We start from the raw sequence: 27,863 nt of genomic DNA, 5'->3' as shown, positions 1-27,863 counted from the left end.
GGGCGGGTGGGCCCGGACGGGCGCCCCGGCTGCAGCCGAGATGACCGGAAGGCCCTGGTTCCCGTTCCGGCCTCCCGCGCAGCGTGTAGGGTCGGGCTGGGCGTGCGGCCCTCTCTGCCCGGCTGGGTCGGGTCCGCGGATTACTCCCCTCCCGGGCGTGCCCCGGGCCCGCGGCCCAGAGCTTAGTCAGGCCCTCCCGCCTGCGGCTTCTGGGAAGCAGGCGCCTCACGTCTGGAGGATGCGGAGTACCGTCATGACTGGACCAGCTCGCGTCCCCGCCCTGCGTCCTGGCGGGAGAAGCAGACACCCACACCCAAGCCTTCCCGCCGGCGTTCCAGGACACGCCTGCGGCCGCACTGGGGCCCTAGGGTGCGGGCCTCATGCGAGTGTGAGGAAGCCTGAAATAACGCAAGGCCCCTGCCCCCGTGGAGTGCAGTTCTGTCTCTCTTTTGCCACTCCCAACATTTTTTCTTTTGGTCCATCGTAAACCTCAAATCCAAGAAGAAAAAGAACCCAGGCCCAATCATGGCTTTTCATTTCCCTTACTCTATTAAGAATTACATCAGGTGACATCATTTCGTACTTGAAATCAGAAGCCGTTTTTAAACACGTCATAAGGAAAGTGATGAAGAGTTTATAAAGGCACATTAAAACACCACAGATTGATGGCAACCTTAAGACATGAATGTTAAATATGGTTTGCTGAGGATGATAGGAAGTGCAATGGGATTGTAGGTTTCTGTGCGTTCTGTGCCGTTCCATGTATTCATCCCACTAAAACGTTTATTTAGCGCCCATAGTGCATCAGACATCATCCTAGAAGCTAAAAATGCAAAATGGATTAGGACTCAGTTCCTTTTTCCAAAGGTCAGAAAGAAATACACGTAATTGATTGAGAAGCACCAAAGTAGAGATGTCCCCTTGAACATGGCATATACAGAGATGGTGATCTTTAACAGCTGGCTTTGTAATGAAAGCCACCCTCTATTACTCTTCCCTTTGTTTTGAATTCAACATCTGCATAGGATTCATCTCATTCTTTGTGAGTACTTTTGGTAATAATCATAGTCTGTAAGGTTTGGGTTTTTTTTTTTTTGGAGAGATTTTTCACTGTAGGGCGCGTGCGCTCGCCAGACAGAAAGAGAGAGACATAGAGACAGAAAGTGAGAAATCACCCCCCAGGGGGGATGGCCACGCCGCAATCCCTTCTCCTCCATTCTCCTCTAGGGCTCTTGGGCACGCACGCCCACGCGTCCGGCGTGAGTTTTAAGCCACCGAGTACGGGACACGAACCGCGGTCGACCACGTGGGAGTCCAGCGACATAGCCATTACGCTAACTGCTGGTTCCCAGGTTTGGGTTTTTGTTTTGTTTGTTTGTTTTGCCATGGGTTGTGTGCACTCACCAGAGAAAGAAATGAGAAAGTATCCCTCAAAAGGAATGGCCACACTGCAACCACTTTTCCGTTCTCTCAGGATTTTGAGCACCCAAGCACATGCACTTGGTGTGATTTTCAAACCACTGGGTCCAGGACAGCAGCCATGGTCAGCCATGTGGGAGTCCAGTACCTTAATCAACATACCACCTGCTGCCCCCAATGATCATAATTTTTAGGACTGTCAGTAAAACCTCATAAATTAAATCAGACCATCGACCAATGAATGGACCTTTAGAAGTAGGGGAGCAGTTTCAAAATGTGGACTGGGAAGCACAGACAGTTCCTGAGGCACTTTCAGGAGGTCTATGAGTTTAAAACATTTTTATGATCGTATTAATATGTTACTTTTTTTGGAGAGATTTTTGCTATAGGGTGTGTGTGCTCGCCAGAAAGAGAGAGGCAGAGAGAAAGCGAGAAATCACCCCCACGGGGGGATTGCCATGCTGCAATCCCTTCTCCTCCATTCTCCTCTCGGGATCTTGGGCACACACGCACACGTGCCCGGCGTGAGTTTAAGCCACCAGGTCTGGGACTCGAACCACGGTCGGCTACATGGAAGTCCAGCAATATAGCCATTACACTAACTGCTGGTCCCTCTCTCTGTCTTTCTGGTGAGCACATGTGCCCTATACCAAAATTTAAAAATTAAAAAAAATAAAATTAATTTTAAATAGTTTTATTTGGAAAACATAGCAATTTTGTATATAAATATGCTATTTATGTTAGCAAGTAATGGATTTATTATTGTCAATATTAAGGAATTTTCATAATATACTTTTTTTTTTTTAAAGAATTTGGTAATCCTTTCCCCTCCAGCTCACCCCACACCACAGGTAACACTATCCTGATTTGTAAGAGTGAAAGTTAGTTTTGCTTCTAACAGAATTAAGGGAATTAATTTCCAGTTTCTCAAATTTCACAGGTACCTTTTCCTAAAATTGATCTGCCTGAGAACAGTCCACTTCGCAAAAGAAAGGCTTATATTTCACCCAGAACAAAACCTTGCTATGACTCATTTTACCCAAGCAAAAAACTGTCCAGAGTGCCAATGGGATAAACTGAATTCTGGTTTTGGAGAAGTCCCCTATAATGATTAAGAATCCTCAATTCTGTTTTCCCTCATTTGATACATATTTTTGCCACGTCTGAAGTTCAGAGAAACATTATATTATGGCCTATGTTGGAAGCTTCTGAATTCTTAACAGAAGATGTCATATAAATAAGTGAATTTGATTCTTTTAAAAGCAACTTTAATATTTCACAGGACTACTAAATTTTGCAAGAAGCATTGGATAAAATTGACATGAATAAAATTTACAAGATATATTCAGGGAGGCCAGCAGATATGGCAATGGTTACTCATTGAACTCCCACGTAGTCGACTGCAGTTCAAGTTCTGGACCCGGCAGCGTCTACGTGCCCAAAATCCCAAGAAGAAAATAGAGAAGGGATTGCAACATGGCCATCTCCCTTGGGAGGTGATTTATCTCTTACTCTCTGTCAGTAATGTAGTTTGCCTTGTTACAACAAATAAAATTATTTTTCCATTTTTCTTCATATTATACAATGTTTAATATGTTGGTTTTTTACATAAACTTATTTATACATAGAAACATTAAATGTCAATTTAAAACGTACATGTCAGAACCATTCTCCAAAATTCCCAAGCTGCTTAATCACACTGATTTTGACCCTCCTGGAGGGGGGAGTGTGATTTCACATAGGATGGTTAACACTGCTTAGTAGCAAAAGACCCTTGTTTCTCTTCCCACAAAAGGCAAACAGAAAACAGTGTTACTAACATTTTCTATTTATTTATTCATAAAAAGTGCATAGTACAAGCCCTTTATCCCAATCCAAGTACTCAGTAAAAGATTAACAATAAACCCTGGATGGCACAGACATGATTTGTTTGGCATGATTTAAACATTCAAAACAGCAATTGACATTTAGGAGATCACATGACCACTGTTGCTTTGAACAAAGTAATCATCAGACATGGTACCAAATACATATGATTTTTCACTTAGAAATATTATATAGTAAGACTAAACCTACCATTGCAGCAACAAAAATTTTGCCCATTAACTGTGAGCTCTTCATTTTTCCTTCTTCGGGTTGCTGTTTTGGGTCTTAAACTGAGCTGGTCAAATTTGAACACATATCCACTTAGAGTGATAGACTTCGGTTTAGAAAGATGGATTTCCAAGGTTTCTTTGAAAATTTAAGATAGTGGGAATTCCATAGACACTACCATATCGCATAGCACATAGACACTAAAGGTGACCATGGAATAGCGGTGCTCAAGAGTTACTTGGGAAAACCCATGCAAGTAGGACTTGCTGCCCGTGGGTAGTGCTTGGATAGACACATCATAAATTCCTTTCCTACACACAGCTCCAATGTTGATCTTTTCCATATGGAAAGGAAGGTGGGGGGACAAAAAACCACCACTGTTTCGCATGAAAGAACATTAAATGACTCTAAAACAAAATAAACTCTTAATGGTACTGTAGGATGTTTCCGAACCGAAAGTAATGAAAATGTACGCTTTATCGATCTTTTCTCCAGATTATTTTAAAAGGACTGTAGCCACAGTTCAGGTGAACGTTTACAAGCCATGTAATGATGAAAAAGTGTGCTCAACAAAAAGGCCACGTGTAGAAGCTTTAAGAATTAAATAGAATATAAATTACTGGTTAGGCTAATGAGAACACTTTATGTGCTATATACTATCTTTTTCAAAAATGCAGAGAAATTTTACAAGCAAAAATCCGAAGACTAAAGACTTCCCTAAGAATTTTGTGACTAAATAGATGCTCCATATAGGGAAGGTCTAATCTATTTAGACATAACGTCAATTATGTGTGTCAGAACGGAAGAACTAGGATTAAGAATCCTCTAATACTTAAAACATTCTGTATCCATGTGTAGGCCACTTCTTCAACCAAAGCCAATTCTCAATTATTCGTGAGCCATAAATTCAAAAACAACAGAATCTCCACCAGGGACTGGCTTTCTAGCGGTTTAAAGAACAACTGTTAGGATATAGAGGCAAGCCTTCAAAATTCAAGGGGCTAGGGCAAGATTTAGCTCCATCTCACGCTGTTCTGGTCCTTTCTCCTTTCAATGAGTTTACCGGGTATAGGGCTGGGATGGCTCCCGGGAAACCACTGCGAGACCAAAACCCTGTGTGTCCGTTTACCTAGGGTTTAACTTACCTGTGTTACGTTACCCTCTCTCAGCACAAGTGACTGAGCTGGTTATACTATTTCCGGAAGTGAAGCTCAAAGCTAAGATGCCCAAGAACACATGAAGCAGTCAATACTTGATTATATAACGGAATGATGCCCTTACAATGTCTATGGCCTACAATGTAATCATAATAAGGGGAGAAAATTCCCTATGAGTGTCACACAACTGTCCCAGCGACTATGAAGCAGTACAATATTACAGAGTTATGTATTCAATTCATACAAGTCATTTCTTGATCTAACAGTGAAAATCTAAACTGACCTAAAGGGGGAAAGCCCTTCGCATTGATAGCAAAATACTTTCTAGCCCCGTAAATCATCTACGATCACTTGCCAGAAAAAACCCATAAAGTTCCATAATCACATAGGTAATGCAGACATTTACAAAATACAATAGTATGTGCTCAACTTTTGAGCAAAATAATGCAGTCCTTTAGTTTTGTTAATACATTTTGAAATTTCATTTACATTAATGCTTCTTTCTCATCTCATTACCAAACCAGAATGTGATTAAGGGGTGAGGAAAATATCCTTGATTATTTCTCATTTTCCTCCTTTTCCCTTGGAAGAAAACAAGAATTTATTACCAAAATGTAAAGGTCAGGATAACAAAAGATTCTAAGTTTTTCTTTAAATAAAAGGATGGAATAAGTAAATAGGGATTCAAATGTCAGCAACCTACCAAGCCCCATTATAATTTTAAGATAGTTTCATTTAAACAGGGAAGTGTTAGGACAGAAAAGAAACTTCTTGAGAGGCACTCATTTAAAACATAAAATATAGCTTAAGTTATTACTGTATAGATTATACGTGGCAAAGGCAGAAAAAAATGAACTTTTTCTCTCATGAATCTCGTAAGGCTAGCTAGCGTACAGTGGCTTACAAATGTCACAAAATGGACTGTAAATCGTCTACCACATTGATCAATCATGTTTATTTAAACTTTTATCATTAGACATCTTTAATGGGAGTAAAAAAATTAATAAACAACCATTTCATTTCTCTTCCCCTCCTACCCTACCCATATAAACCAGTTTTAATGGATAATACAGATCTCAGCTTCGATTTGGAAAATACCCAAGCCATCGTAGTTCCAGGAACTACAGAAAACTGCCTAATAAACTGTCAAGGTAAGTGGAAATACAGTGTGTGGTTCTAATTTTCTTTCAGACAATCCCAGACAACCCCAAATAACTTTATAAATACCTTATGGGGAGGGAAAAAAAGGCAATTTAAAATCTACCAAAACTATTCAAAATATTTAAATGCAGAGATTTCAGATTTCCTTCAATCAAGCCAGAAATCATCACAAAACTTAGGATCACAGTTACAAACAAAATGAGTGGAATGTCTAAGTTCAGGACAACCAAAAAAGCCCCATGGAACTCTTTTAATAGAATCATTTACTCAAATATACTGTAAAGAAGAATGGTGATAAGACAGGAAGCAAAAATAAGCTTGCGTGTGAAATTTCTAGAAGCTCATGAAAACAATACCATCCCGGATCGCAGATGGAAGAGGAACGACAGTTCTAACGGGGTTAAGAGTACTCCGGTCGTCTTCGTTCATTTGGTCGTGCAAGGTGTTAGCTATTTTCACTTCCTGTGTCACAAAGTTAGTCCACAGGAGGAGCTGGTGGATCTTGTCCCTGGTGGTACAAAGAAAGTAATTATTGAAATGATTTCGTCAATCCTAGTACAGCCAATCTAATGCATTTAATAAGAACGAGTAGCAACGCCTCTCGGATGCCCATCCCAAACTAAATACTTCTTTGGACTTTTCACATGCTTTTACGCAAGGGAACAAGGGCCCAACGCTGTGATTCTCCCACAACTGTCTCATTCTTCCCTGTGGTATAGAAGAAGTACTGAGTACTTGTGGTTTTGTGTAACAGGGCTATGATTCCCCCTGCCAGCTCCAGGAGTAATCTTTAAATCAATGAAGGTGTTTTCATTCCTTCTGCTAAAGGGATTGACTGAGTACAGTACCTTCAAAGTGAACCTAGAGATTTTTTCTAAGAATTCTTTTATTGAACTTTATTTTATTTATGTAATTTATTTATTTATTATTTTTTTCACATGAGTTTTGCCAGAGAGAGAGGGAGAGTGAGGAAGCAAGCTGCCAGGTCCAGGACTTGAACCACAGTGGGCCATGTGGGAATTCCAGCACCTTAACTACCATGCTACCTGCTGGCCCCTTATGTATTTATTTTAATTTGACCAGAAAGGGACAGAGTGAGAGTGAGAGAGAGAGAGGCAAATTGAGAAAGGAAGCCACCAGGTCTGGAACTTGAACCGCTGTCCACCGTGTGGGAGTACAACACCCTTAACTACCACACTATCTGCCAGGCCCAGCTAACTGCTGGTCCCTTGGAAAATTTTATGTATTTGCCCTGACAAGATACACGAAGCCCTAGTTGAAGGTGATCAATATTTCTACTTGGAATTAGAGTCAATACGTTTTTTTCTTCATTCCTAGGGTAGATAGGATTACTATTCCTTGAATTGCTAGCCTACAATGAACTAAGGGCCAGGAGAATATAATCTTGCATTTCTATCACTTTTTTAAAAAATTACTTTATTTAACTTTATTTAATTTGACAAGAGAGGGACAGAGTGAGAGAGAGATAGAGAGAGTGAGAAAGCAAGCTACCAGGTCCAGGACTTGAACCATGATTGGCCATGTGGGAGTTCAGCGCTCTTAGCCACCATGCTTTGCAGGCCCCAGCATTTCTGTCAGGTTAAAAAAAATTTTTTTTTCTATGAGTGTGAGAGAAAGGGGTGAAAAAGAGCACCCTAAACAGGGTCCTGACATCACTCCACCGCAGTGTTCAGCCAGCCCCAGATCACCGCAAGCACCTGCCCAGCCTACTCAGGGAAGTCTCCAGGCTTGAATCAGGAGCCCTCCCATGTGGGACTGCCTCCCAGAGTGGAGCACATTTTCTGTGAGAGGGCATGTGCACTTGCCAGAGACAGAGAGAGGGAAGGGAGCACCGTCGTGGGAACGGCCACGCCTCGCCCTTCTCCATGTCCTCCTCCTTTCGGCCATAGCGTTTTTACAACGGTTTCGTCATCCTGCTCCCTGTATCAGTTTTAATAGCTTCCAATTCAGGCATTCATTCATTCATTCATTCATTCATTCATTCATTCATTTATCTGAGAGGTATTTGCTATAGGGCGCAGGCGCTTGCCAGAAAGACAGAGAGAGACAGAAAGGCAGAAAGCGAGAAATCGTCCCCCAGGGGGGATGGCCAAGCCGCAATCCCTTCTCCATTCTCCTCTCGGGATCTTGGGCACGCACGCACACGCGCCTGGCGTGAGTTTTAAGCCACCGGGTCCGGGACTCAAACTGCAGTCGGCCACATGGGAGTCCAGTGACATAGCTATTACGCCAACTGCTGGTCCCAAGGCTATTATTATTTTTTATTGCCAGGGAGTGTGCACATTTGCCAGGGAGAACAAATGAAAGGGAGAAAGACCACAACCCTCAATGAGGCGAGGCCATACCATAATCCTCTCCCTTCCATTTCTCCATCCCGGCAGGATTTGGGGCGTGCATGCAGAGGCACCCAATGTGCTTTTCAAGCCACTGGGGCCGGGATGTGAACCATGGTCAGCCATGTGAGATCCAGCACAGGGCTTAACCACTATATTACAAGGCTGACCCTAAGTCGGGTTATTATTTTTTTAAAAGAATTATTTGATTCAACTTTATTCATGTTTTTATTTTAATTTGACAAGAAAGGGAGGGAAGGGGAGAGGGAGAGAAAGAGAGAGAAAGTGACAAAATAAGCCATGAGGTCTAGGACTCGAACCACAGTCAGCCATGTGGGAGTCTAGCACCTTTAGCCACCATGCCACCTGTCGGCCCCCTAAGTCAGGTTATTAAAAGTAGATTTCTTGTTGGGACCAGCAGTTGGCGTAATGGTTATGTCGCTGGACTCCCATGTAGTTGACCGCACTTCAAGTCCCGGACTTGGTGGCTTAAACTCATGCCGGGCATGTGTGCATGTGTGGAAAAAAAAAGAAGAAAAATTATAAAACCATATGCATGGGCATAGAAGACCACTAGAAAAAACTGAATACACATTTGTATTAGAATTGAATACTACCTTATCATAATCAAATATCCAATTAGAGACCGTCATGACATGAATGTACACTATCTCTATTACTATTTAGCACTATATTGGAGATACTGGCCAACATAATTACAAGTTTCTTGTTTTTTTTTTTTGTTTTGTTTTGTTTTTGTTTTAAAGAGATTTTTGCTACAGGATGCATGCACTCACCAGAGAGAGACAATGAGACTGAAAGTGAGAAATCATCCCCAGGGGGATGGCCATGCTCCTCCATTGTCTTCTTGGGATTTTGGGCACACACGCACACGTGCCTGGCATGAGTTTTAAGCCACCAGGTTGGGACTAAAACCATGGTTGACTACATAGGAGTCCAGCAACATAACTATTACCCCATCTGCTGCTCCCGGAAGTTGCTTTTTTTGTTTGTTTGTTTGTTTTAATTTCATGAGAAAGACAGAGAGAGAGACACCCATCCTCAGAGGGGACTTCCTCCTGTGACCCATCCTGAGTATCAGTCGGCATGGATCATTGGCATATATGCCCAGTGTGTGTAGGAAGGTCTTGGACACAAATCCAGGATCTCCCTGATGTAGGTCCAGTTGTACCAGTATGGCACCATCATCTCATTCAAGAAAACGCTTTTTGGGACCAGCAGTTGGCATAATGGCTATATCGCTGGGCTCCCATTGTAGTCAACCATGGTTCAAGTTCCAAACTCGGTGGCCTAAACTCACGCCGGGCACGTGGGCGTGTGTGCCCAAGATCCCAAGAGGAGAATGGAGGAGAAGGGATTACGGCATGGCCATCCCCCTGGGGGGTGATTTCTTGCTTTCTATCTCTCTGTCTCTCTCTGTCTTTCTGGCAAGCGCATGCTCCCTATAACAAAAAACTTCTCAAGAAAAAAAAAAAAAACTGCATAAGAGGAACTTATTTCATGAGTTAAACGTTTATTTTGCTATTTTAGGTAGTTCAGTCCAAACAAACTCTTCCCCTCCCCAAGCCACATATATGCCCCCACTCAAAAAGGACTCATAGCCCACAACACTTACGTTATGAGGACTGGTTGGCTTTCCAGGTAGGTTGGATCCTCTTAGGTTAGGAGGTCTCAGTAAGAATAAGATCACCGCGATAACCATCCAGGCCATCAAGATCATGGTAATACTGATGCCATTGTCGCTAGGGGGTCCTGGTACTGAAGAGAAACAGAAAACGCATTCGTACCAAATACTAGAACGTGGTTATAATATTGTTAAGTAAACATAGACATAAATGTCAGCTTTAAGACCTGTGTTAATCACCCTGTAGCCTGGTGACTAAGGGAGCCAGACCCCACATGGCTGACTGCGGTTCAGATTCCAGCCCCAGTGGCTTGTGTCTGCATGCCCCAGTTACAAAAGTGATGGAGGAGGTTGGAGAAGGGATTGAGGCGTAACCACGCCCCGCTGGGACGTGCTTTCTTTCTCCTCCTTTCCTCTGTCTCTTTCGGGCAAGCGCACATACCCTCTTGCAAGAAAAAAAGAAGTCAAAGTAGAGATCGCATAATGTACCGGGGCCAGATGGCAGTGCAGTGGTAGAGCGTGAAGCTCTGAGGCAACCCCACATGGGAAGGCTTCCAGTTCGAGTCTGGGCACCTCCCTGGCTACACTGGGCATGGAATTACACATAATCCAGGGTTGTTAATGGTGCCGAGTGAACCGCAGCTTGGCGACCTGGCAGGGGTTTTCTCACTAAGAAATAAACTTTAAAAAATTCTATTAATATAAAACACTATTAACAAATTAGAGAAGTACAGTAGTAAGTATTATATCTTCAATTTCCCTTTCTTCTCAGTGAGAAAATTAAATGAGGTTAAATAGTCATAGGCCAAAGTGTGATAAAGACCTTTTATTTTGGCTATAGGGCAAGTGTACTTGTAGGTGAGAGACAGAGGAAAAGTTGAGAAATCACCCCCTTGGACGATGGCCACACTGCAATCCCTTCTCCTCCATTCTCCTCTCAGAAATGCACATGTACCCGGTGTGATTTTTTTTTTTTTGAGAGGTTTTTCACTATAGGGCGCTTGTGCTCACCAGACAGACAGAGAGAGACAGAGAGACAGAAAGCGAGAAATCACCCCCAAGAGGGGATGGCCACGCCACAATCCCTTCTCCTCCATTCTCCTCTTGGGATCTTGGGCACGCACACACACAGGCCCGGCATGGGTTTTAAGCCACCGGGTCCAGGACACGAACTGCGGTCGAAAACGTGGGAGTCCAGCGACATAGCCACTCGCGCCTCCGCCCCCCCCCCCCCCCCCCCCCCCCCGGTGTGATTTTTAAGTTGCCAGGTCCAGGACTTGAACTGTAGTGAGCCACATGGGAGTCCAACACCTAAATCACCATGCCAACTGCTGGCCCCTCTCTCAAACTTTTTACCACTCTTGGGACCAGCAGATGGCGTAATGGTTACACTGGAGGACTCCCATATGGGTGACTATGGTTTAAGTCCCAGACCCGGCAGGTTAAAACTCACACAGGGCGCATGTGCATACATGCCCAAAATCCCAAGAAGGGAATGGAGAAGGGATTGAGGCATGGCCATCCCCGTCTGAGTGGGTGATTTCTCACTTTCTGTCTCTCTGTCTTTTCAGCAAGCACACACGCCCTATAGCAAACACCTCTGAAAAAAAAAATTAACACTCTTACTTTGTTGTACGTACTATCATATCTTCATTATATAGATGAGGAAACGGAGGAAGGGGGCGTTAAGCCCAGTGTTACACAGCTGGTACGTGGCACGGCTAGGATCTAAACTTAGGTTGTCTCATTTCAGAGTCTACACTCTTTAAGAATTATTTAGTTTAGGGACCAGCAGTTAGCATAATGGCTATGTCGCTGGGCTCTCATGTAGTCAACTGCGGTTCAAGACCTGGACCCAGTGACTTAAACTCATTTCGGGCACATGTGTGTGCGTGCCCAAGATCCCGAGAGGAGAATGGAGGAGAAGGGATTGTAGCGTGGCCATCCCCCCTGGGGGGGGTGATTTCTCGCTTTCTGTCTCTCTGTCTCTCTCTGTCTTTTTGGCAAGTGCATGCACCCTATAGAAAAACCTCTCCAAAAAAAAAAAAACCAAAAAAGAATTAATTATTTTTGTGTATATGTATTTATTTATTTTAATTTGACCAGAGAGGGAGAGAGAGGGAAAGTGAGAAGACAATCTGCTAGGTCCAAGACTTAAAACACAGTCAGCCATGTGGGAGTCCAGCGCCCTTAACCACCATGCCACCTGCTGGCCCATAAAATAATTCTTAAAAAAAAGACTATGACTATCTCATAGCTACTGGATTCCACCATCTCTTAGCTATATGACCTTTATGCCTCAGTTTTTAAAATTGGAAATAGTCATCGTTGCACAGGGTAGTTGTGTAAATTGAAGTGGTTAATCATGAAAAGCAGTTAACCTAGTCTTGGTACACAGCTGGTTTTCAATAAACATGATCTATGACCAGCCTCAGGATCACACACGGAACCTGCTGTGAGTACTAGGCTGGGTAAGATGGTGACGTAAGGTTCAAAGAGGGACAAATACAACGAGAGAGAGGCCGGCAGAAGACCAACACTCGGTTCCTAACTACACAGGTGGGGAAGGAACAAAACGGGGTTAAGGACGTCTCCAAAGTTTCTGAAGGGCTGCCATATGCAGCGGAATCCCTCTACTTGAAAAGTCAAAAGGAGACGCTTCCCCTGACCTCCAAGGTTTGATAAGATCAATTTCTCTTATTTTCTAATACCTCAAGGCCCATATGAGAATGAAGGGTAACAGCTGCCCAATGAAAGTCAGACTCGGGGTCAGCAGGTGCTCTTCTGTCTACAGTAGTCCCGGGAAACTGAGCTTGGCTGGAGAGTGTGCTGCCACATGGGCATAGTATACGAGGTAGCTGATAACAAACGGGAATAACCCTGAATATCTGCCAATTTCCCATCTAATAAACTATGGCATATCTGTAAGGGAATCCTCCAAGATACAAGAAATGTTGAGAGAAATCTCTACAAGATAAGTTTTTGTTTTTTTTTTTTAAGAGTTTTTTTTGCTAAAGGGCACATGAGCTTGCTAGAGACAGAGAGACAGAAAGTGAGAAATCACCCCCCAGGGAGACGGCCACGCCACAATCCCTCCTCCTCCATTCTCCTCTTGGGATTTTGGGTACAGACGCACATGTGCCTGGCGTTTTTTAAGCCCCCAAGTCTGGAACTCGAACCACGGTCAACTACGTGGGGAGTCCAGCAATGTAGACATTACGTCATCTGCTGGTCACCAAGATGAGGTCTTTAATTTTTTTTTTTTTGTACAGAAAAGGAAACAGGTAAAGAATAGTGTGTACAAAGGGAGAAGGGAGCAAAAAACATACTTTGCTGTTTATTTACTGTACACGCTCAAAGAAATTTTGGGAAGATACATAGAAGATTAATAACACTCAGAGAAAAGACCTGGGTAGAAAGGAAAATTTAAGAAGGAAGACTTTTTTTCTCCATACACTAATCCACTTGATTTTTAGTTATTTTTAATTTTTTTTTTTTTTTTTTTTTTTTTTAGAGATTTTTGCTATTGGGCATGTATGTATACTCGTTAGAGAGACAGAAAGCAAGAAATCACCCCCAGGGGGGATGGCCACGCTACAATCCCTTCTCCTCCATTCTCCTCTTGGGACTTTGTGCACACAAGCACATGTGCCCGGTGTGAGTTTCAAGCCACTGGGTGGAGGACTTGAACTGCAGTCCACCATGTGGGAGTCCAGCACCTTAACCACTATGCCACCTATAGGCCCCATAAACTTATTTTTGAAATATAAGTTTAAAAAATTAAATAAATTTAATTAAACAAGAAATAAGTCAAATATCTTCAGGTTGAAGACACAGGGTTATCTGAACTGACTTAGAGTCCAGGAAATGAACGACTTCCTGTGATTGTTCACATTGCCTTGTGATAAGTCTCATCTTCCTGAAGTCTCAGAACAGGGAAAACCAGAGTGAAGTTAACCAGAGTTAAACTGGCCTGGGCAAGCCTGCTACCCAAACTCTCTGACACCGTAGCAAATCAACACACACACGAGGAGCAGCTACTTTCAAGTCAGTATAGAGAGGTAAAGTGATCTCTGAGTGATCTGAACACCTGGCATTTAATGTGATAATGTTTTTTGTGATAACTTGGAAACATTAAGAAGCACAGTCACAGAGGAGACCAAAGGAAAAAAAAAAATCTGTTCCCTTACTAGGAGCTCTCCATAAATGATTTGCCTTCGGAAGACTTCAATCTATGGTTTGCAAAGGTAGGAAAGCTTAGAAGTCGGGCTTTGTACACCAAAATACAGCATTGCATTCCCTATTTTGCCTAAGCATCAAATCATTGGTTACAAGCAGACCCGAGTAGAGCCGACGGCCAGAGACATCACGAGGAAAATGCCAATGGAATATTGGGTGAAGCTGTTAGCTTAGCTGAAAGCTGGGAAGATGGAAGAATAGAAAGAGAGGTTCTGTTACCCAAACTACCTAACCTCTGCTACTCAGCATGGTTTTCAAGCCACTGGAGCCAAGATTCAAATTGTGATGGCCACATGGGATCCATGTGCACAGCACTTAACCACTGAGCTACAGGGATGGCCCTCAATATTTGCCTTTTTAAAAGACATAAATTATGAATCAGCGCATGGCATACTGGTTATGTAGCTGGACTCCCATGTAGTTGACCGCAGTTTGAGCCCAGGACTTGCTAGCTTAAAACTCACTCTGGGTGCATGCACATGCGTGCCCAAAATCCCAAGAGAAAAATTGAAGAGAAGGAACTGCAGTGTGACCATACCCCTGGGGGGTGATTTCTCGCTTTTTCTCTCTCTAAAAACTTAGCTATAAGAAACAATGAGATCATATCATTTGATTCAAAGTGGCTGAATATAGAAGACTTAAGGTTGAGCAAAGTGAGCCACACTTTGAAAGACATATACTGTATATCCCCACTCAATATGTACCAAGTGCCTGCATTCTATAGCATAAGTTGAAAAATCTGAAGATATGATAGTAGAGAGGATAAGTGTAGATACCAGAGACTGTAAGAGAGAGGGGTGGATGGTCGAGAGTAGGTAGGAGGAACAAAGGGAAGAAACATTTAATAAACAAAAGTTTGCTGTTGAAAAAAAAATCCTGTAATTCTTTATGATTAAAAAAATTTTAGAGGAAAATAAAGTCAGGACAGGAGAACAGAATACATATTTAGTCAAGGATTGTTTTAATGATTATGAAACATCAAATTTCCATAATACTAAAACATATATTCCTTAATTTTTAAAAATAACTTTTTTTCTCATTGAATATTAACATACACATCTAAAGACTATTCAGAAAAGCAATTCTATCATCCAGGAAAACCTACTGCTCAAATTATTTTAAAGTATTACTCCCAAGAAGGATCTTCACCAAGGGCCAGCCCCGTGGCTTGGTGGTTAAGGAAGTTAGATCCAACATGGCTGACCACGCAGTTGATGCCTAGATCTGGCAGCTTGAAAACATGATGGGTGGGTGTGTCTGCATGCCTCGAATCCCAGTGGGGTGGGAAAATGGAAAAGAAAGGATGGAGGTGTATGGGGCCAGCAAGTGGCATGGTGGTTAAGAGCACTGGACTCCCACATGGCCAACCATGGTTCGAGTCCCAGACCTGGTGGCTTGCTTTCTCACCTGCCCTCTCTCTCTGTCGCGCTCTCTCTCTTACTCTGTCCCTCTCTTTATATATTTATAAGTAAATATATAAATAAATAAAGTTAAATAAAATAATTCTTTTTAAAAAAAGAAAAACAAGAAAGGATTGCGGTGTAACCATGCCCCACTGTGGGTGCTTTCTTTTTTTTTTTTTTTTTTTTGGGGTTGCTTTCTTTTTTTTTTTTTGAAGAGGTTTTTGCTATAGGGTGTGTGTGCTCGCCAGACAGACAGGGAGAGACAGAGAGACAGAAAGCGAGAAATCACCCCCCCAGGGGGATGACCACGCCGCAATCCCTTCTCCTCCATTCTCCTCTTGGGATCTTGGGCACGCACACATGCCAGGCGTGAGTTTTAAGCCACTAGGTCCGGGACACAAACCGCAGTCGACTACATGGGAGTCCAGCACCATAGCCATTACACTAACTGCTAGTCCCTGTGGGCGCTTTCTTAATCTCTCTCTCTACCTCTCTGGGAAGTGCTCACCCACTCTGGCAAGTAAGTAAGCCAGCAAGCAAGCAAGAGAGAGAGAGGGAGGGAGAGTGAGAGAGAGAAAGAGGAAGAAAGCAAATGTCTTCATTAAATACTAAGAGAACCAGGGAGAAAAACAACTTGTCAATATGGCTGAATGAGTATTCAAGCTCTAGAATTCTGCCTTTCTATTTAGAGTAAGGAAATGACATTTCACCCATAGAAAAAAGACTGTATTTGGTTTACAGGTGGGGCTGGCTCAGGAGTCACAACTATCACACATGTAATAAAAACTTGTTTCTCCATAAGGAGTTCTCTAAGATTATCTTCAACTAGAAAAGCAGGTTTTAGCTTTACCTGTTGAGACCAACATTTGCAGTGCTCACTGGAGAATACTGGATGCTACTGGAGAAGCTACGAAACGTGGAGGAGAGAAACTACCACTTGTTCTCCTAGCAGGTGCACACAGAAGCACGCTCTTGCCCTGAGGCACCACTCGTTCATTCGTTTATTGGCTTGATTTAAAGCCAAGGGACATGTGTGCAGGTACCACAGAGACACAGAGACACAGAAGCACCCGCCAACATAGCCTGGCCTTGCTGCAGTCCTTCTTCCAATTCTTCATACATGCGCATGCCAGAGTATGTCATTCCAGAATATGCCTCTTTGAAATCAAACTGATTTTTGACCTGAAGGCAATTAAGAAACAGCGGCACCGGCAGACAACATGGAGGCAAAGGTGGCTGGATCGCACAGGGTCAACTGCAGGGTTTGAGGCTGTGACCTAATGACTTGAAAAATAAGCCAGTTATGTGTGCATGCAGGCCCAAAACCCCGAGAGGAGAATGGAGGAGAAGGGACTGTGCAGTGGCCAACCTCCCCGGGCGGTGCTTTCTCACGTTCCCCCCACCCCCGTCTCTGGCAAGTGCACACACACTATAGCAAAAAACAAGCAAACGGGGGCTGGCAGGTGTGTGGTGATGAAGGTGCTGGATTCCACCATGGCTGACTGTAGATCGAATCCTAGACCTGGTGATCTGAAAATCATGCAGGCAGATGCATGCATGCCCAAATTCCCAGGAGGAGCATAGATGAAAAGGAATTGCAGTGTGGCCATCTCCCTGGGGGTAATTTCTCAATTTCCCTCTCTCTGTCTCTCTCTGGGGAGCTCATGAGCCCTTTGGCAAAGAAAAAAAAAATAAAAACTAAAACAGAACAAAACAAAACAAACGAACAAACAAAAAAACAACAGGGCTGACAGGTGGCGTGGTGGATAGAGGCGCTGGGTTCCCACATGACCAACTGTGGTTTGAGTCCTGGACCTGGTGGTTTGCTTTCTCGCTTTCCCCTTCTCTCTCTCTGGCCAAACTGAAAAATAATCACCACAAATGGAATTAAATAACAATTCTTTAAAAACAACAATAACAACAAAACAAAATCAAAAAGAAGTAGCAAATAGAAATCTAAGAAAAGTTAAGTTCTTTCTAATCTCCTTGCTTTTCTGCCTTGAGGCAGAATATAAATTCTCCTTTGCTGGACACCGTGGTAGACTCTCTCAGCCCAGAGAAAACGCCAGAGAAGCCTACAAATAAACCTCACCCTATGAGTGGTCTTTCACATAGTTGCCTCCCAGATCCCCCCCATCCTTGGAAGCTTAAAACCTCTCTCCTTTGTCTTGTTCTCTACAAACTTACTGTTCTTTAGTGAAAATGCTATACAAGCCAGAGTTCTCTTTTATAAACTTAATGTATGCCTTCCATGTAAGAGGCAGACAGAGAGGGAGAGAGATGGAGAGACAGCCCCCCCAATAGGGTCTTGATGCTGTGGCCCGCTCAATCTCAGCCAGCCCCAGATAACAGGCAGTACACACCCAACACATCCAGGGAGGTCTTGGGATGAGAACCTGGACCCCTTCCATGTGAATCAGCCTTACAGAGCACTGCAATTTTTAAAAATAATTATTTATTTAATTTTACTTATTATTATTTTTTAAATTGGACCAAAGAGATACAGAGAGATCAAAAATGAGAAAGCAAGCTGCCAAGTCCAGGATTTGAACTGCTGTTGGACATGTCGCAGCCCAGAGCTTTAACCACCACCCCACCTGCTGGCCCCACAGAGCACTGCATTTTACCACAGTACCACCATCTGGCCCTCTATATAAACCAGAGTTCTAAGCCACTGCTTTGAGTTACTTTTCATTGAATTTCTCCTGTATGATGAATGTTCTATGTGTTAATAAATTTGCTTTTCTCTTGTTAATCTTTCCTTTTCTTTTTTTTTCCAAATAAATTATTCAACTTTATTTGTTTTAATTTGACCAGAGAGGGACAGAGAGAGAGAAAGCAAGCCACTAGGGCTGGGACTCGAACCATGGTCAGCCATATGGGAGTCCAGCACCCTTAACCTGCTGACCCCCCCTCCTTTTCTTTGATTCTTTTATGTTTTTTAGATGGGGTCTTGCTATGTTATAATCTTCTTGCCTTAGCTTTTTGAGTAGCTGGGACTACAGGTATACCCATGCCTGGCTTTTTAGGGTGGGCTGGGATCAAACCTGAACCTTCCATGTGGCCTCAGCCTGCTGACCAACAGCATCAATTAGAGCCTGATACTTTAGCTGGCCTTTGCTAATCTATCTTTTGTTATTTGTGCTCCAGTTCAGAACTAAGAGGGTTGGAGAAAAATATTCTTCCTCCCCAATTATGTGCATACAAAGACATTTGGCCAAGTATTGTTTTTTTTTTTAATTTTTTAAGAATTATTTTAATTTTATTTATTCATTCATTTATTTTAATTTGACCAGAGAGAGACACATTGAGAGAGAGAGAGAGAAAGAAAAAGTGGGAAAGTAAGCCACCAGGTCCAGGAATTGAACCGTGGTCGGCCATGTGGGAGTGTCCAGCACTTTAACCACCATGCCACCTGCTGGTTAAGTATTGGTTATAACAGCAAAAAATATATTACCAACAAAAAGGAATCATTTAAACATTAATGTATCTCCATAATGGATTATTACTTAGTCAATAAATATTTTAAGGTAAATATAAACTAATATATTCATAAATAGTAACGAAAAAGGATACAAAGTGGCCGCACTGCTGACTGTGTATAGGAAGTCTAGTCCATCCTGTGGGTACCATACTGCCCTTTTTTTTTTTTCTTTGTTTTTGAGACGTTTTTGCTATAGGGTGCCAGACAGACAGAGAGACAAAGAGACAGAGAGCGAGAAATCACCCCCCAGGGGGGATGGCCACGCCGCAATCCCTTCTCCTCCATTCTCCTCTTGGGATCTTGGGCACGCACACACATGTGCCCGGCGTGAGTTTTAAGCCACCGGGGCCGGGATGCGAACCGCAGTCGACTATGTGGGAATCCAGTGACATAGCCATTACGCTAATTGCTGGTCCCCATACTGCCCTTCTTACGACCCAAGATTGGACTGGCTTGTTTGCTCACTTACCAGTTCCTCTCACAGTATCCTCAGTTATTGAGTGTCCTAAAAACGAAGTGTCGCATAATGGCTACCACTGTCAACTCTATTTCCATGCAGGAGCAACCTTCTTGCTCTGATTCTCACTTTGGCATCGCCATTGCCTGCAAAGCCATGTGGACAAACCTGCTGGAAGGTTTCCATCCGCTCAGGAGAAAGCTAATGTCAGGGCCACAGGAATGGAAAGGAATGGAAGCCACAGGAACCCAAGGCTTCCACACCGGGGAAACAGTGGTCCCTTCTCACTCAGATGTTCCCCTGCCTGCCAATGGGTGCAAGCAGAGGCTAGAGAAGGGGTGAGGGCCTTGTGCAGGAGGTCTGAGGTCCCAGTTACACCAGCCCCAAGTAGGTCTGGAATGATACATACAAAGTTGTCAACCTGGTTATGTTTTTTTTTTTTGGAGAGGTTTTTGCTATAGGGCATGTGCGCTCGCCAGAAAGACAGAGAGACACAGAGAGACAGAAAGCGAGAAATCACCTCCCGGGGGGGCAGCCACGCTGCAATCCCTTCTCCTCCATTTTCCTCTCGGGATCTTGGGCATGCACGCACATGTGCCCAGCATGAGTTTAAACCACCGGGACGGGGACTCGAACTGCGGTCGACTACATGGGAGTCCAGTGATATAGCCATTATGCCAACTGCTGGTCCCTCAACAGTGGTTATCTTTTAGTACCTGGAATTTTTTCCTTTTTTATTATTTTTTCCCTTATCTATTATTTTATAATTTTCTTCAATGAAAATGGCTCATTTTTGAGGTAGGAACAAATAATTTTTTTAAGTTAAAATGAAATGTCTAAGTAGATATGAAATGACTGAGAATCATTTTTACAATGAAAGCTATAATAATAATTTTGGACAAATATTCAGTCATCTGGCCTCTGACTCTGCCCCAGACCGACCCTCCCACGCCCCTCCGGTCCCGTTGGTACTCACATTCCTGAAGACACTCTGTGTCCGTGCAGTAGGACTGGGACTGTCGTAGCTGTGACGAAGAAGAGCAGCCAAGTTAGTTACCAGACTTAACCGAGAGTGGACGGACAGCGTCAGGAAGATCACGTTTTGTTTGAGTGTGTGTGTGTGCACGTGAGTGTGAGAAAGGCAGAGATGCTCACATACAAGTGGCCTCCACGGCGTTTGTTCCTGCCACCATCCACTTCCGCTGGACCCCAGTGCTCCAGCCCACTGCACCTTGGGCACCTGCGTGTGCCTGGCAGGATTCGGGATGACCAGTTGAGACTCAAACCAGGGTCACCATGTGCAATCCAACTTCTCTTGAGCAGAGCATCACACAACAGCCCAAAGCTGGCCCCACCTTTTGTTTTAACCACCCACCACCTCGGTATATACACCTCTGAGATCACATACAGAACACGTGAAGGAGCTGCTCGATTTTAGGGGACTTCTTTTCCTACTCCGTAATACGGTGCTATGCCCTCAATAAAATTATTTAAAAAAAAAAAAAAGAACCAGCAGGTGGTGTGGTGGTTAAGGGCGCTGGACTCCCACATGGCTGACCAAGGTTCAAGTCCTGGACCTGGCGGTTTGATTTTTGGTTTCTCACTTTCTCTCTCTCTCTCTAGTTCTCATTCTTGCTCTGTCCCCCTCTGGTCAAATTAAAAATAAATTAAATAAAATAATTCTTAAAAAAATAAAGAACTATTTAAAAAAAGAAATACCTCCTGCTATGCGTAATTAGGGTTCCCAAAAGAAAATTACTAAACCACAGAGAAGAACTACTAGAAAAAGAGTGAACCTTCGTTAATGAGATTTTTTTTTCTTCTTGAAAATTATAATGGAAGCAGATAAAGAAGACAGATTCTCTTTATAGAAAATGCATCTTTGAAATAGAAGAATATAATTTTTTTCTTGTATCTGCGTAAAGAAACACTGTTTGGATAAATAAGAAACTCATAAAAGTAGGTACCCACAAGGGATAGCAGTGAGATGGGGGAGCAGAGAAACCACAGAGAGATGGGAGCTAAATTTTTTCAATATCATTTCATACAGTTTGATTTTAAAATCATGTGATTATGGGGCCGGCAGGTGGCACTGAACTCCCACGTGGCCAACTGCAGTTCGAATCCTGGACCTGGCACCACAGAGAGATGGGAGTTAAATTTTTTCAGTATCATTTCATACAGTTTGATTTTAAAATCATGTGATTATGGGGCCGGCAGGTGGCACTGGACTCCTACGTGGCCAACTGTGGTTCGAGTCCTGGACCTGGCTGTTTTCTTTCTCACTTTCTCTCTCTCTCTCTCTCTCTGTCCCTCTCTGGTCAAATTAAAATAGTGAATAGATGGATAAAGTTGAATAGAAATAATTCTTTAAAAAATCATGTGATTATAAATGTTAAGAACAAAATTAAAAAAGAAAAAAATCATCTACTGATAGCACAGATCAGGGACACCCAAGAGGCATGGTGGTTAAGGTTGCTAGATACAACATGCCCAACTGCACAGTTCGATTCCCAGATCTGGAGGATTGAAAAACACACCAGGCGCTTATGCATGTATGCCAAAATCCCAAAAGAAGAATGGAGAAGGGATTGAGATGGCCATCCTCCCGTGGGCGATCTCCCCCCCCATCTCTCCAAAGAGTGCACATGCTCTCTCACAAATCTTTTCAAAAGTAAAAAACATACCATAGGGCATCTTTTATGAATATGCAACCTATGCTGAGGCCCTTTAGAATGTTTAGAAGTGAAAATCTCATACTTCTCAAAATAGAGATGACTACACAGTAAAGAGAATTAGAAGCACACGCTCCAAGTCAGTCTCGCTCCTGACACTTCAGCCTTTCTCCCCATTCAGGTGGCAGCTCGCAGCTTGCCACTGCTGGGAGTAACCGCAGAGCAGCAGCGCCTCGCCGGGAGAGCGTGGGAACTGCAGGACAGGCCTGGGCGCAGACTCTGGTTCTGCCACTTTCTAGAGTTTCAAGGCCTTGGGTACGTTACTCAATACCTGAAGCTTTAGTTTCCTCCTTTGGTAAAATGGTGATACTATCTCCTACATTCTCAGAGTAACGGTGAGTTTTAAAATAAGTGGCGGGTGTGAAATGTTATGAGAACCCAAGAACTGTTCTCTCTCCCTGGGTCATTGGAAAAGTCATGATGCATCTTTGCATGGAAAACATAGAAAAACACAAGGCTTTTCCGATGACCCAGTACTACTGTGCCACATGAATTATAACCTCACCTAAAAGATTTCTAGAATTAACGGGGTAAATCGTTTTGTCAATTACTCTTGAAGATGATCGGGTACACACCATTAAAGTAGTCCTACATCAAGAAAGTCATGCCGTGTTTTTCTGTTTATCTGTACAAAACTGTGCCGTGACTTTACCGATGATGCGGTAGAATGAGAATACAGATCTGAATTAATGCAAAAGAGGAAGTTGTATATATTAGCTTTATAAATATGAAGGCAACCAATACAAAATTTATTAAAATTATATGCTCTAAATAAATGTTAAAAAGAGTATTACTCTTTTTTAAGAATTATTTTAACTTAATTGATTTTTTTCAGGGCGCATGCACTCGCCAGGAAGACAGAGAGAGACAGAGAGATAGAAAGTGAGAAATCACCCCCTAGGGCGGATGGCCACACCGCAATCCCCTCTCCTCCCTTCTCCTCTCAGGATCTTGGGCACGCACGCACACGTGCCCGGAATGAGTTTTAAGCCACTGGGTCCGGGACATGAACCACGATCCACTACATGGGAGTGCAGAGACATAGCCATTACACTAACTGCTGGTCCCGATTAATTCATTTTAATTTGACCAGAGAAAAACTACACATGAAGACCAGCAGATGGCGGATGGGTTACATTACTGGACTCCCACGTAGTCGACTGTGGTCCAAGTCCCAGACCCAGTCACTTAATAGGTGACTGGGTGCTCTGTGAGGCTGACCCCGGGGGAAGGTTCCACGTTCACATCTAAAGAGGTCCTGAGCCTGCCAAGTGGAAGCACGCTGTGGTCTGGGCTGGCTGACAATGGAGGAAGAATGTGGAGTGAGAACTATAGTTGGAGATGCCTCTGTCTCTCTTTCTATCTCCCTTAAGGAAAAAACACTGATAAATAAGCTTAAAAAAAAAAGCAGCAGGTGTAGTAGTTATACCATAGTGGTTATATCACTCCACTCTCACATAGCCGACTGCAGTTCAAGTCCTGGATCCGGTGGTTTGAAATCATACCAGTCACATGTACGTGTGTGCACAAGATCCTGAGAGGAGAAAGGAGAGGGACTGTGGTGTGGCCAGCCATGGGGGAGGGGTGATATCTCACTTTCCCTCTGGCTATCTCTCCCCACTCCAAGCCAGCACACACGCCCTAAGGCAAAAACCTCTTAAAAAAAAAAAAAATACCAGTCGTTAAGGGTGCTGGACTCCCACATGGCCGACCACAGTTCAAGTCCTGGACCTGGCAGCTTGCTTTCTTGCTTTCCCTTTCTTTGTCTCTGTCTGGTCAAATTAAAAAATAATAACAACAAATGGAATTAAATAAATAATTCTTTAAAAAAAAAAAAAATACCAGCTGATCTGGTCAAATTTAAATAAATAAATAAAGTTAAAATAAAAAAGAATTCTTTTTTTTTTTTTTTTAAGAATTATTTTATTTAACTTTATTTATTTACTTATTTTTTAATTTGACCAGAGAGGGACAGAGATAGAACGTGAGAAAGCAAACTGCCAGGTCTGGGACTCGAACCGTGGTCAGCCATGTGGGAGTCCAGCATCCTTAACCACCGTGCCACCTGCCGGCCCCAAATTCTTTAAAAAAATACCATGCCAGGATCCTAAGAGGAGAATGTGCATGCCTAGGATCCTGAGAGGAGAATGGAGAAGGAACTGCAGTGTGGCCATCCCCCCTGGGTGGTGACTTCTCACTTTCCCTCCCTGTCTTTCTGTCTCCAGTGAGTACACACGTCGTATGGCAAAACTGGGAAAAAAAAAACCTTTAAATCTGAAATACCTTGGCACACATTATTTGGGGCAACTTGTATTTGAATAGGCCTTTGCAAGTAAAATCCTATGCTTTACTTTTTGCCTGAGTCTTCCTTTTAGGGACTGAAAATGGCCAGCATTTTTGTTTTTAAATCCCTGACAGTGACTTCTTCCTCTAAATGTCACCAGACGTAGTAGCACGCCTCCTTTGGGACTATGCTCAAACACAGTAACTTACAATTTGTCTTGCTCCCTAAGTTTCCATGAAACCAATGAACTCATACACAACCGGTAAACACAGACACCGCGTCAGCTTAATGTGGATGTCGTGTTGGCTTATAGCCGGTTTTTCCTAAGTAAAGGGAGCCAGAAAAGCGGGAGTAAGATGATGGCTTTCCTTTTTGAATTATTTAATTGTATTTATTTTTTTTTTCATATGTGCTCACCAGAGAGAGGGGGGAAGTAAGAAAGCAAGCCACCAAGTCCAAGACTCGAACTGCAGTCGGCCATGTGGTAAGCTCAGTGCCTTAACCACCGCACCACCTGCCGGCCCCGAATGATAACGTCCAACAGGAAAGGAAAGCCGTGAGCGACCTGGAGGCTGTGCAGGCAGGGTCCCTTTCAGCTTTCAGAACCCAGCACAGACACTCGACACACACGGCCGAGAATGAAAGCGACTATTCATCGAGAGCCTGGCTAGGTGAAGCAACTTCATCTTGGAATGAGCTCAAGTGAGTCTTGGGGACACCATGCCAAGCCGCAGAGCTGGGACTGGACCCTGGTCTGCCGCGGGTGCCTGAACCCGTCCTCCACGCTCACAGACAGGCTATGCTGTGGTCTCTGAGCAGCGAGGTGCCAAAGCATCGTGGCATATTCCTAGTCCAGGACTGACTGCGTCTTCCAAACCAAAATACGCTATAATCAATCTGACAGATTCAAACATCTATGAGGGTAAACTATAGCTTTAAAAAAATTATTTTAAACATGTATTTAATAAAATAGGAGAACCTCACTTTTTTTTTTTAAGAGAGCAATTTTTGCCATAGGGCATGTGCACTCACCAGAGAGATGGAGAGACAGAGAGACCAAGAGACAGAAAGTGAGAAATGACGCCACCGCCCCTCCCAGGAGGAATGGTCATGCTGCAATCCCTCTCTCCATTCTCCTCTGGGGATCTTGGGCATGCATGCACATGTGCCTGGCATGAGTTTGAAGCCACCGGGTCTGGGACTTGAACCACGGCTGACTACATGGAAGATCAGTGACATAACCATTACACCACCTGCTGATCCCAAGTAATGAAACTCTTAAGGAGATAGGGTTAATTTCCGACGTATCTCAGTTTTCTCTCAACTTATTTGGAGAATATAATGATAGCCCTGAGGCTCTTTTTGGCTCTTCCAGAGGAAAACAATCATTCTTGGTTGTTACTGTGAAGGAAACCAGGACGGCAGGATGGAGCCACAGGCACGTATGTTCTGTTTTCGTTTTTCAGGTTTTTGCTGTAGGCATGTACAGAGAGTGACACAGAGAGAGGGAAATTGAAAAATCACCCCCCGAGGGGGATAGCCACGCCATAATCCCTTCTCTTCCACTCTCCACTCAGGATTTGGGCATGCACACAGACATGCCCCGTATGATTTTCAAGGCACCCAGTCTGGGACTCAAACCGTGGAGTCAACCTTGTGGGATCCAGCGCCTTAGCCATCAGGCCACCTATGGCCTGAGTACCTCCTGTATTGAAGGTGCAGTGGGGCACAGGTGGACCATCTAAGACCACAGCAGCTGTCCAGGTGAGCCTTCATGTTCACACGGACCCCAAGAACTATAAGCAGAGTAAGCCCTCCTCGTATAAATAAGGGTGGTCAGGCAAAGTTCTTGACCTGAGTTAGCTTCAAAATAGCAGAGGAGGCATAATACAAACAGAATAAACACACTGCCTTATCAGGGGAAAAGGCTAAAACAAAAAGGATTAAAAGACATAAAAGAGATGAAAGGGGATTTTTAAAAAACGGAAGAGACTTGGCAAGAGATGGTGGGAAACCTATAACCCTATAAACTATGGGGTTCTTGGGAAAGCCATGACACATTTTTTAAAAGAATTATTTTATTTAATTTTATTTATTCATTCATTTATTTTTAATTTGACCAGAAAGAGATATATGGAGAGAGAGAGAGAGAGAAAGTGAGAAAGCAAGCCACCAGGTCCAGGACTCGAACTGTCCCACCATGGCACATTTCTGCATAGAAAAATACATCATGACTTTCCTGACAACCTACGAGTCTAATAAGGATCCAGGAAGCCTAACAGAGAGCAGGCTTATGGGAAAATACAGAACAAACACAAGCACACACATAGAGCTTCCAATGAACTTTATCCTGTGAACATTTTTTTTTAAAATTTAACAAAATCTCTCTTTCAGTGGGCTGGCGGACGATGAAGCATAGAGTGTGGGTAAAAAACTGTCAGAAGTTGGGTTGGCAGGTGGCACAGTGGTTAGGACACTGCATCCCTCATGGCCGACTACATGGTCCAAAGCAGTGGGCCTAGCGGGTTGACAGTCACACCCGGCACGTGTACATGTGTGTCCAAAATCCCAAGAGGGGAATGGAGAAGAAGGCATCTGGCTTCCAATCCTGTCTGTGTTTGTCTCGGGGGAGAGAAATACAACCTTTCATGAATCCTAGAGTGACTTATGGTGATGACTAACAGAGGAAGTTAAATGTATATTGGGACCAGCAGATGGCGTAATGGCTATGTTGCTGGACTCCCATGGAGTCGACTGCGGTTCGAGTCTTGGTCCTGCTGCCTCACTTTCCCTCTCTCTCTCTCCCTCTGCCCTTCTCTGGTCAAATTAAAACATCTATTCATTCATTCATTCATTCTCTTTAACAAAAGAAGTTCTAACACTTGTGGAACCAGTGAGGCCATTAAATCATAGGAAGGGCACATGCCTACAGATGAAGTAAAGCTTTGTCCTGGGCACATCGAAACGGACATTCCTTGCACTACGGTAGTAACAGCCTTCAACCTAAAGCACTCCCGGGGCCCGCAGATAGTGTGGTGGTTTGGCACTGGACTCCCATGTGGCTTGAGTCTCAGACCGCGAGGCTTGAAAACCACACTCTGTGCGCGTGTTGCATGTGTCCAAAATCCCAGGAGGAGAATGGAGAAGGGACTGCAGCATGGCCATACTCCCAGGGAGGTGATTTTTCACCTTCTCTTTCTCTGTCTCTCTAGTGAGCACAACTTTACTTGACTGAGTTTCCTTGGATACCAAATGTTAGATTGGTCACATTTCCCTTGAGTATGTTTTTTAAATTATTTTATTTAACTGTATTTTTTTATTTTTTCTTTTTCTGGAGAGGTTTTTGCTATAGGGCACGTGCGCTCACCAGACAGAGAGAGACAGAGAGATAGAAAGTGAGAAATCATTCCCCAGGGGGGATGGCCACGCCG

General features: G+C 43.5%; 1 protein-coding gene across 1 annotated transcript in view; it reads right to left on the bottom strand.

The window, feature by feature from the left end:
• Positions 1-3,235: 3,235 nt before the first annotated feature.
• The window catches only part of SMIM14 (small integral membrane protein 14), a gene marked incomplete at its 5' end in the record, with an annotated part of 46,514 nt that continues 21,886 nt past the window's right edge, over positions 3,236-27,863 (bottom strand). Inside the window, 3 exon segments of the mRNA XM_014584455.2 lie at positions 3,236-6,339; positions 9,822-9,964; positions 20,390-20,438. Of these exon segments, the coding sequence (XP_014439941.1) occupies positions 6,307-6,339; positions 9,822-9,964; positions 20,390-20,438 (225 nt within the window). The 3' untranslated portion in view covers positions 3,236-6,306.

Source organism: Tupaia chinensis, unplaced genomic scaffold (genome assembly GCF_000334495.1).
Source record: "Tupaia chinensis unplaced genomic scaffold, TupChi_1.0 Scaffold146907_1, whole genome shotgun sequence".
Classification (NCBI taxonomy): domain Eukaryota; kingdom Metazoa; phylum Chordata; class Mammalia; order Scandentia; family Tupaiidae; genus Tupaia; species Tupaia belangeri.
The sequence above is the reverse complement of the archived record's forward strand: the minus strand, read 5'-3'. Positions and strand labels throughout refer to the sequence as shown.